The following is an 11,966-nucleotide window of genomic DNA, read 5'->3' on the forward strand; positions in this document are numbered from 1 at the left end:
GTGATCAGTGCAGAATTTTTCCGTTTGATTTTTCCATTTTTTTGAAAATGAGAATTGGGAAGGTTTGAAGTACTGGGCTTCCTTGTTGTATACAGGGTATATTCTAGAGTAATATGGGTATTCTTTGGTTGTGTTTTGAAAGAAATGGATTTCATTGTCAATGTCTGTTGATAAGTTGATTGTTAATTTAATTGTGTTAACGTTTATTGCTTCAATATATTCTGTAAAGAAATTTGTTCCATGAATATTATGGTTACATTGTGTGACATAGAAAAATATATTCAAAATTGGGTGAGGATTACTCCTACTATTAAAGATTCTTTCCGGTGTCCCGTTTAAATTTTTTGTTCCCAAAGTTTCGATTTTTGTATTATTTGCGGCAGTCAGGGTTCTAATTGATTTGGTTAATTTGAGGTGAAGATTATTGTATTTTAACTCGTTCCATGTGTCTTCGTTTAGGAGATTGGGTGTGGCTCCTAAAACCAATAGAAAATGAATTTCCAGTATTGGTTTTTGTTTTGTAAAATCGGTTTCTAAGCTTGTGCATTGATACATTGGTAGTATCCATGTAGGATTCGATTCTGTCGTGTTAATCGAATTGCAAGTGTTTTCTTGTGCGTTTAAAAATTATTCTAATATCTGTTGATCTTCATCTGAAGAATCTGTTGAGTAATTGCACACTTCAATTCCAGGTGGATCTTGTTAATTTTCGTGTGGTTTGTCTTCATTATTATTGATTTTATTTCCGTTTTGTCGATGGTATGGTTTATGATTATTTCGGTTTCCGTTATTACTACTTTGTCTGTAGTTCTGATTATTTGATCCTCGATTTCTATCGTTGCTGTGGTATCTACTTCCGTTATTGTTACTAAAGTTTCTATCTCTATTATATGGTGATCTGGGTTGATACGGTGATCGTGAATGGTGGTATGGTGATCGTGAATTGTATCTTTGGTTTTTACGATTATTTGAAATTGAACAGTTGGAATTTCTGTGGTAGCTGTTACTACGATTCCTATTATTTGAATAGTTTCGGTTAATATTGTTTCTATTATAACTCCGTGATCTATTTCGGTTATTGCTGTTATATGTGTTTTGTGATCTATTATTACTATAAGATCGATGGTTGCTGTATGATCTATTATTGCTGTATTGTCTACTCGAATATCTACTGTTATTATTATCATAGGTTCGATTACTTTGGTTACTTGGGTATCTATTATTTCGGTTAGGTGTTCTACTTCTGTGGTTATTGTAAACAGGTGAAGTTGAAGGTAGTTGTCTACCGCTGACGTTATTTGAACTCTTATTTGTCTGTTAGGTAAATTCTGGTTATTTCTCACGTGACCGTAGAATGATCTTTCTTGTGGTTTACTTTGTTGTTCTCTCTGTGGTCTTTCGAAACATCTACCTTTGGTTTGACATTTGAACTACAATAACTGCAGAATAAAGCAAACTTTGGTCTACCTTTGAAATTTTTTCTATCATATGTATTGTTTATTCCATTCAATACATTACAGACTGCGTCTTCGAATTATCAAGATTGCTTTGGTTTAGGTTATCTGTATTACTACATATATCTGATATTTGGTTAATATCTATTTGCTGGTTGCTGGTGCTTTGATTTATTTCATACAATCGTTTATGGTTGTTAGTGATAGTCCTGGTTAAGTCCATTTCATCCATTTTATCTAGTAAAGTTTTAAATGGTATTTCAGGTTCTCGAGGTGTTGGTTTGTGGTTCGCGTGTTTTTTCAACGCTGCCGTTTTTAATTCATTATCTAAGCATCGTATGAAAGTTTGGATCATTACACTATTTTTGTAATCTTCAGTGTATAAGCTGTATGCTTTTTTGACTAATGTTTCAATTCTTAGTGCTAGTGATCTTAATGATACATTTGTATGTTTTTGAATTTTCGTTGGAGCACTATTTTGGCTTGTTGTTTAGATTTTTCGGAATCAAACATATCCGAAAATTTTTTGCAGAATAGTTTCCAATCCAATTTGGTTTCACTTGGTAAGGTGGAATACCATTTTTGAGCAGGTCCTTGTAAGGTGTGTAAGATCAATGCTGCTCTTTTTACTTTCCACTGATGATGCCCAGGTTTGTTTACTGGTTCTATACCGTTACTGAATATCATTGCTGCGATGATACTATTGAGATATTCTTCAACTGTATATCCAGGATCGGTGCCATCAAATGGTTTAATTGTTGTGGGTACTGAGCTCAAGGTTTCTATTTGAGCTCAAGGTTTCTATTTGTGGTTTTTCGTTTGTACTCACTGAGGTTAATTGTTTATAAAATGGTAAGGGATGTTCCGTTATGGAATTATTCTGATTTTCAGTGCTTTCAGACTGTTGTTGTCTCTGATCGTTTATCTCTGTTCTTCTTCTATTTTGTGTATTTATTGCATTTCTTTGATTTTGTTGTGTATTAAACTCAATTATTGTTTGTTGTATTTGATCGTAAGCTTCATTTAATTGTTCTTTGTGTTTTCTCTGGAGGTTTTCGCTCATTCATTTAAACTTGTTCTCCATATTTTCTAGAAGTCTGTTAAAATTTGCTTCAGTTATTCTTGTATTTTTTGATTTTCATTAAAGCTTGATTTCTCAATGTGATTATTTGTAATATTAGGTACTACTGGGTTATAGGTGTATTCGTTATTATCTCCAAATCCAAAACGAATGCAGTTTTGTTGTACTTTATGTTTTTTGTTTCTATCTGTTATCATTGCAACTTGTGAATATGAATCACTTTTGTCGTCTGTATCATATAGGCGTTCACGACTGTTATTTTTATGAGTGAATAAGTTTGCATTCAGATTCTTGTCTGGTACAAGTGTTGATTTCCGTTTCTCCAATGGTACTGTAAGGTTTTTTTGGTGTTGAGGTGGACGTTAAATTTTTTGGTGTTGTCATTGTTAGTGATCCAGCTTGTTCTCTATCATAAATATTAACTTTTTTGTGTTGTGCTTTGATATAATTAATACTATTTGAGATGATTTGCAGTATACTTTCGTGATAAGGTGATGTGTGTTTTAGATCCCAGAGTTGTTGTAACTCTGTTTTTTCTAGGTAGGCTAATTCCTTTTCGAATGTTTTCCCAATGAAGGATCGAGTATTTGATTCAATATATTCAATACTGTCTAACTAAAATAGATAGCATATTTCTGATACTATCTTCAACATATCTACCGCTATTTCATGTTCGATTTCTCTCCTGACTTCAATTATTTTAGCTAACCAGCTTCCAAAGCTTTTGATGTGTGATCTTAGTATATCGTTTATCGATGGATTATTTGTTTCCGTTACTTTTTTAAGATATGATGTGCTATCTTTGAGTAGTTTGTAGGTTGTTTGGTTTATAGCTGTGATTTTCTTTCCGTCTCGTTTTAATTCATGGTTATGTAAGAAGATTCGTACTATCTCCTCTAAGGTGTATTCTGTATGTTTACTATGTTGTGTAATTGTTTTATTAGTTTCTTCGGTTAACTGAAATATATAATTTTTGTTTGGTTGATCAGTTGTTAGAAATATTGCGGGTATATAGTGTGATGAGGGGTATTTATTTATGGTATGTTGAGCTACGGGTTTGGTGTCTAGAAATAGGTTAATTTTTAAATTTTTTATTATTTTTTGTATTAACTGATTATTTTCTGGTGTACATTCAGGTGATATACTAAAAGGTGTTAACGATATATCGCTTTCCATTATAATGGTTAATACTATACTAATAAAGTACGGGTGATTGCACTATACGGGTGAGTAATGAGAGAAATTTGAAAAAAAAATGAGAAGGTTATTGGTTGGTTTTCTGGATGCTACCAACACTGGTCGCACCAGATAAGACGTGTTCTGAGCTTACCTTTTAATAGGATACTTCTGGAACTGTCTTATGGTCGTCTCAAGAATAATAATAATCTTAAGGCTTATCTAACTAATAAAAGTTCTATGACTCTAGTCTGTTACTCATCGATGGGAGTACTAGTGGATAGAACACGGGCCCCAATGCTGCTATCTAGACTTAGTCTCAAATATATTTCACGAGCGGAGTAGAGAGAGATTCATATAATTTATTGTTATATCAGGTCTGACTCTGAAGGAACCAACTATTTTTATCCAATCAGAAACGAGTATTTCCGTTTCAGTAAATAATTTATTCTCTTTTGAATAAATAGTTTTTACAAGTTTATTTCTGGATGTCAATCAAGATTGACTCCAATGGGTTCAATTATTTCTCCAAAGATAACAATTGAGATATGTAATATTTCAGAAAAAGTCATACGACTAAAACAGAAAAAAAACGGAAATAAAAATTTAATTTTTGCAAAAAAAAAATGGCTTCAAAGCCGTAAAATCAATACACAATGCACAAAAAACATTGGATATGTTTGATTGAGGTTTTGCTTAATTTGAAATCAAGTATTATTAAATGTTGAAACGAATAAAGATTTTGACTACTAATTTGTGATGGGTGTCGGCTGTACCTCTTAGAAAACCAATTAAACCTTTCATTAGTAAGTTTTGATTAGAATTGCTCCCTTCTCTAGTTAACTTATGAAATTTCAAAAAATTAAAGACAGTGATTGATTACAATCCGAATTGTAATTGCACTGTGAAAAACAAAAATTAGACCAGAACCAGCCTTGCGGAGCTTCCCATCATAGCCCCCCTGAAATTATAGCCCCCCATTATGGTTTAACTGCCATGATTGGGAGGTTATAGGTTATCTGACCACTAAGCTGGGGGGTTATAATGGGAAAAACCCAGCCTCGCTATTGCTGTTCGTCCATTAAAACACATAATTCTTCGAAATATTATGGATTTGGATACTCTGACAGAAAAAAGTCAATATGCCTATGTTAAAAAATGCATTTTGTATGGATATATATCAAGTAAATTCACCTTAAAAACATGCAAAATTTTAATTCAAGAACACTCTCAAAAGCATCTCAAGTAAACATCCCAATTTAGAAATAACAAAGTTACTTAACAGTGTGCTAATCCGGCAAATATACCCAAAGTGGACTAAAGAAGCTCATGTCAGTGCCATTTTCGATGAAAGAAATCTGAATTTTAAAAATCTTAGCGAAAACAGTGGATGAAACAGTTCAACAACACTGCTCTGTTTTCAGACGTATAACAAACGGCATTTTTGTTAACAGTTTTATTTTATTTATTTCGGCAAAAATGGCTTATAAAAATGCATCCAAAAGCGGATACTGTGATCAAAGCCAACGAAATTCCGTCAAAAATTTGCAAAAAGACAAAACTTGATAACTCCGTGGACAAAAACGAATTTCAGAAGGTCTTGTTAATTGTATATTTTACGCTGGACGGGCTTTCTAATGCTACCACTCACAACCCTTTAAAAAATATATACCAATTGGCCAAAATTGGCTGAACAAAAAAATGACTAATTTATTTAGTTCTTCCTCCACTAAAATGGGTGGGAACAATTGAAAATCAAAAGACTACGAACTTAGACGGCAGGAATTGGTGCATTTGAAGAAAACTGGTTCTTATTTAAAATAAAACTTTATAACGGAATACACCTGAGGCATGGAGCAGGTTACAATAGCAGAGCAATTGATGTATTTAGATAGCACAAACTTTAATGTCTCTCGAAATGCAATTGTTTATATTGTATTGGGCAAAAACTAATCAATATGATCCACTTTTCTCAGACACCCAGAGTGGCATATATTTCAATTCAAATAGCTTACCCCTACCTAAACTGTGTTTCAGTACTGGACCAGTATAATTGTTATTCCTCATCTTTACAGAATCATAGATTGATTCGTGTTATAGTTTTACTTGTCAGACTTGCTTTCAGTCTGAATTTACAATGGTCAGATTTGGGACAATTTCAAAAAAGGATTTCTGTACGGGGATCGAACACACGTTCTCACGCTCTGTACAGAAATCATCTCCTTTTGTCGCCCCCACCACTGTTGAAAGTTTGTTTTTTGTGCCGTTAATATACGATTGAAAGAAAAAATTTTCAAGCGAGACGGCGATTTAAATATATTGCATGGGAGACTTGCGTTTACAATTGCCCACTACTGATTTAAACAACGCAATTAGTGCCTGGGGAGCAGTAATGATGTGTCTTCTGAGAGCTCATAAAGAGTCATCATAGAAACTGCGACATTGTTGAGTTTGAAATTAATTCAACTCCAAGTATAAATCAGTGCTGGGCAATTGTAAATTCAAGTCTCCCAAGTACTAAAGTTTTCTCGCTTTCTCGCTTGAAACTTGCTTCTTTCAAGTGTATATTAGGGGCGCAAAAGGCGAACTTTCAACAGGCATCGTGACGAAGAAAGGAGGTTACCGTACGGAACTTTATTTTTTGCACTTGGCCTAAGTCGGACCATTGTAAAATCAGACGGAACGCAACCCTGACAAGTCAAAAAAGTGACATGAGTCAGTCTATGATTCAGTAATGACGAGGAGTTGCATTTACACTGGCCCAGTACTGAAACGCATTTGGAGTTAGGAACGGGATGGCATCACTGTGATCTTCGTATGGCAAAATTCTTTTTATCACGTATGTTGAAGAAGTATTTGTACTTTACGAAAACAGTTCATAAACAGTACTCTACATCAAAGACTGCTTATATCAAAATTTTACATCAAACCCTTTTACCTTAGGGGCAAACTTTTGGGAAAGGTAGACTTCGCTACTTTTTTGGGGGTTCGTTTTGGAAAATGCGCTGTAGTTGCGCAGCCTTTGCTTTTTCCCAATGTGTGGAAAAAATTATGCAGTCGATTCTTTGCTTCGTTGATTTTAATGTTTTGAAAAGTTTAAGGTTCGACGGATCAGTTTTGCTCAAATTAATTTTTTTAGAAATTAACAAAGAAGTGGCCACTTGAGAGGTCACCTCAATTGGTTTATCGAGGTATGTTCTCGAAGACATTAGAGAATTACCTTCAATTCCTCATGAACAAGTGTTGTGCTTCCTCTCAACTCGCTTTTGCATCGTCTCACTTCGGCTTGGTACACTAATCAATTTCTACATAAAAAAGGCGGTTCTCTATAGTGACTATTACTTAAACCAGTGCTATCTTTTCCGTTGAAAACATTTAATAAACTGTATAAATTGATTTTTAAATGTTACAAATCTTCAGAATTAATTGACAGCAGAACTATTTTTATTTCGCCTATTTCCAAATCATATGTCTCAGCACCAGTCGAATATCTGACTGTTGACCAAATTAAATGCTCAACGTGCCAGGACCTCCCAGCGAAGTTGCCTTCGAAGTCCAGTTTTTCCAGTTGATTCCCAAAATTGATAGCGACTCCTACGTAGTTAGCACTGCTCTGTAGCTCTACTGCGAATTCTAGCACCTGGTTGTGAAGTCTGTGGAGGTGATTGCCTCCCTGTTTGTACATGTAGTTCTCTCGGGTGAATTGGAGACTTTGTAGAATTTTAGTAACTGCGGGAAGAGATGTTTCTTCAGATGTGTTTGAGGAAGTCATCACTGTGTCCTTGTTCAGAGATTTGAGATGAGGGGGGAACTTTTGAAGCAGTTCTCCTAAAGACACAGATAACGGCATTGAAAACTAATTTTGCTATTTGTTAAGCTTGTGTTGAAGTTTCGGGTCTTTCCCATTATAGCCATCCACCCCCCCCCCCCCCCACCCGCAGCTTAGTGGTCAGATAACCTATATCCCCCCAATCATGCTAATTATATCGTAATGGGGTGCTACAATTTCATGGGGGGCTATAATGGGACAGTCCCGAAGTTTCTTTGATATCATTTGAGTATTATAAGCGATTTCATACTTTCCGTACTCTATTTCTTACTAGGATCCTACTATGACTTATTCAAAGACCATGCTCGCCTCAAACAGTCCATTAAAAGACTTTAGTTCGACTTACATCGTTACGATCTTGTTATATATATCATATAAGGCCTTATATAGTTGCTAAAAGTAAAGTGTGACCTAAAATGGTTGTCTGAATGTTGTATGATGGTTGACCGGGTTGATGCTCAAGGTTAAAAAGAAAATTTTCTCGAACAATTAATCTTTGCCTTGTTTCCTTTCTTTAATAATAAAGTTTTTTTCCGCTTACTGCTACACTTGAGGGCTTTTAGAAAACATTTATTACTTCAAAGTGAGTTTTAATGTGTTGTTTGCGGATCTGATCTTTTTCTTACGCGTCATTTGACCAAATAATTAAGTTATAGCCCAAATTTAATCGGCCTGCGGAATTCGGAGGCTCGATATCGAAGCGTCTGTGTCAGTTTTGAGCCCATGGCACATCAGGCCAATCAATGATTTATGTTCTAACTTATTTAGAGAATCGGAGGGCAAATTACTTCAGAATTCACAAAATTCTGCTCTAAATGATGACCCACAGAGAACTTCAGGTCTGAATCAGCGTAAACTTAGAGAACTACAAGTCTTACTCTAACTAATCAGAGTTGAAACAGGCCAACTATAAGTCATAGGCCTTGACAAACACTTTACACAAGTTTAATCAAAGTTTTTAAAATAACATCACTAGCTTCTCATACAGAACTGATCCTTGACTCGCCTTTTCTATGAAACAGTTTTGATTAAAACTTCAGTTTGTCTACGACGGATGTTGGCATCGTTTAAAGCAACGTTTTTGTTTAAGTCTGAAACCCCTCAATCCTATATTCATGAGTTCAAGCAGTGTAGCTATAAATACTGTCAGCAGAATATTATAGTTGAACTGTTTGTTTCCACAGCTCAATTTTTAAATCAAAACAACAGATATAGATTTGGAAGCTACGACTGAGGAAGTCAGGCAAAAAAACAGAACAAACGACAGTAACCAGGCCCGTTTTCACTGTTAAAAAGGAAGATATCGATAGGAACAAATAATAGGGGTTGTCAAGGTTTGTCAATTTTTGAAAATATTTTGCCATTTTTTTTGGGGGGGGGGGGATATCTATTACGACTACCGCTGATATTTAGAAACCGGAAACTTCTCAAATTGGGTAAGGTTTTTTTTTCATTTTTTCGCAACATACCTTGCAACCCAAACTCATCACCATACAGTAGCACTGGACTGCCCGGAAACATGTAAGACATAGCCAACAATTGCACATTGAGAGGGTACTGAACCCTGGATTGGACCCTGGCTACGTTCCTGCTGATGTCGGTTGACTCCCACAGGATAGTGCGACTTGACCCTTTCGCCTCTGATATCAGTTTTATCGCCTTGTCGTACTTATCAGGTTGCGAGTAGAAACTTGAAAAAGGTGACAGTATTACGTAATCTGTCGCTTGATATGTCTGGTTCATATACAACTCTAGATACTTCATTGACGATCTGCTCGCGAATGTTACGTGATCCAGTCTGACTATTATGTAACCTTCAAACGAGTGCACAAAGTTACGTAATTCATGGAGATATTCTATCGTTTCTCGCGTATCGCGTGAAAAATGATGCGGCACCCGGCAATATCTGTATCGGCCATTACAAGGGTAGAAGTTATCAGTTTCGGTGAATCCAGTTTGGATTTCATTTTTGTCGTAATTATTCTCGATTAAGTATTCGACGTCGTTGAGTAAGAATGACTTGACCCCAACGTTGGACCAGTATTTGAGGACTTGTTTCAAATTCTCTCTAATTGTTGGGTTTGTGTAGTTTAACTCAGCTGTCCGTTCTCCGTTTTGAGAATAGTAGCACAATTTTTTAGATGAAGTGACGTTCTCTAGAACACAAAATTTTTCGAATAATTCAAGCAGATAATGAAAACGACAAACATCATTACGCCGCAATCCGAACATAACAATTTTTGGATACACTTTAGTAACAAGTTTCGAAATTTTGACGCTTAATCGTCACAATTTTTCACCTTTGCTCTAAAAAAGACATCGTGAACAATAGTTAAGAATGCTTCTACTAATTAATTGTTGAAGAGAATTTGAACTCTTCGACTTTACTGTTTTTGTTGTTCAGACACGATTACATTTCAAATATTAGTTCTTAGGTTGTAAAAAAAACGCTAGCATTTCAAGTAACTTTACTCAATGAAAACATGTTTAAAATTTGTGACGTCATGCTTCGTTACTCTAAAATTGTATTAAATTGCATCCCAGGAAAAGACTGATTATCGCGAAACTTTTTTACGGACCAAAGAAACGTAAGGTTTAATTTGTTTGCCTTCGCCATAGCGAAACTTTAAAACATGGTTCAGGGACAGAGAGCAGAGAAATTCATAAAATTAAATTTTAAGGAAAAGTTTGATCAGCTCACCAAATGAATAGTTCAGTTTTTTGCCCAGCTAGTTTACTCACCTCAATTAACTACTAAAAAATTAAGCATTGCCCATATATAGTCTGTGATTTAGCCTAGCCCTAGCTATCTTCTCTTCTATGTTAACTGCTTTATCATGAGAAAAAGCCAAAAAAAACATACATTCCTTTTTCTATTAAAGAAAAAACCAGTGTCAACTCATAAATTTTTGACGTAACATTGAATTTTGAGGATATTTGTCCGCTTTTATTTGTAATTATGTGAGAATGCAACCTTTATATATTTTGGGTTCACAGATTTTAAAAAAAAACTGACCTTTAATGTCGAAGTTATTGCTTTGCCAGACAGATTTTCCATTGACATTGACCCAGTTGTTGGGATACTGGTATTTCTCCAGGTCACACTCTTGCCACACAAAGTACTCCATAAGACTATTATCTCCCCTCTTGCCATTCGCCCCTCGGTCTTTCTTGACCTCCTCCCGTGCCCTCTCGAACCAATTGTGCTCTACGCTCACTTGGTTGGGGTTGAATGCCATCCCGACTGAGATTCCTTTTTTCTCAGCATCAGTTACTAAGTCTATAAGACTCTTCAGTGACCCTAATGATGGATTGAGAGCGTAGAAATCTGTGATCTCGTTGCCATAGTCATCTGCACTTTTGAGCAGTGGGTACAGCAGTAGAGTTTTGACCTATTGAACAAAACTTCTGTAATAAGGCGGAGGTTACAAGACTGCTCAAATAGAATGCGTTCTTGCCCAGATTTTCCAGTTTCAGGTTTTCCCAACCCTACTCCAAAAAAATCAATTTCGAACGCACAAAAATTGTCGGTATGTTTGATTTTAGTTAGACAGAAACCACAAAAACCCGTTCTTTTTAACTTTGGTATCGTTGTTATGTTCTGTTTTCGAAAGTATGAAATCATCTCTATGTTCGCTTTCAACATGCAAAATCGTCTGTATGTTCGGTTTCAAAAGTAGGAAACCCAATGTCGGTTTGATTTCAATATGCATAAAATCTATCAGTGAATATGAATGAGTAGTCTGATTCTCTATCATTGAAATACAACATTTGAAAATAATTCGCTTCAATAGAATTGCAACGAACTGCAGAAACATTTGCCCCAAACATTGGAATAACTTTATGAAGAGATAAATTTTAGGTTCCTACGAGTAAAACGCCATAATAAAATTTGACAATATTTTAAACACAAAGGAAATAAAGAAAAGCTACTTTTCATAAAAGCAAAATAACTAAAACATCGAATCGTAAATAAACTCAAAATTGGTAACTAGACAAAACTAATAGAAGGGTTAAACAAAAAATTTATTATGAAAATAAAAATCATTTGATGTTGACAAATGAATAAGAGATCTAAGCAAATAAGATAGAAGATAAATGCGGAGCTTATAGCGCAATTGTGTGTACGTGTTTCGAGACAATAAGCCAGGTAAATGCGCGGCAAAAGTTTTGAAAAACAAATCTTGTTTTAACATTCCAGACGATTGGGAACCTCCGTTTCCTACTCCTTCCCCTTCTCCCTTCGCCACGTTACGAAACTCTATTATTGATATTACTTTTACCTAATTTTATATTATTTTAATTATTATTTTTTGTTTTGTGGTAGAACATCTTATATTTATGTTTCTGATATTATATATTTATATAAATATATATATATATATATATATATATATATATTATATATATATATATATATATATAT

At 34.8% G+C, this 11,966-nt stretch overlaps 1 protein-coding gene across 1 annotated transcript in view; it reads right to left on the reverse strand.

The window, feature by feature from the left end:
• Nucleotides 1–7,054: 7,054 nt before the first annotated feature.
• The window catches only part of LOC142340446 (amino acid transporter heavy chain SLC3A1-like), a 9,471-nt gene continuing 4,559 nt past the window's right edge, over nucleotides 7,055–11,966 (reverse strand). The window contains exons 2-4 of the mRNA XM_075391020.1: nucleotides 10,557–10,932; nucleotides 9,010–9,696; nucleotides 7,055–7,539 (exon numbers count right to left, since the gene is read on the reverse strand). Of these exons, the coding sequence (XP_075247135.1) occupies nucleotides 7,118–7,539; nucleotides 9,010–9,696; nucleotides 10,557–10,932 (1,485 nt within the window). The 3' untranslated portion in view covers nucleotides 7,055–7,117. The remainder of the gene's footprint in view (nucleotides 7,540–9,009; nucleotides 9,697–10,556; nucleotides 10,933–11,966) is intronic.

The sequence above is a fragment of the Convolutriloba macropyga genome, chromosome 5 (genome assembly GCF_964194025.1).
Source record: "Convolutriloba macropyga chromosome 5, txConMacr16.3, whole genome shotgun sequence".
Lineage (NCBI taxonomy): Eukaryota > Metazoa > Xenacoelomorpha > Acoela > Convolutidae > Convolutriloba > Convolutriloba macropyga.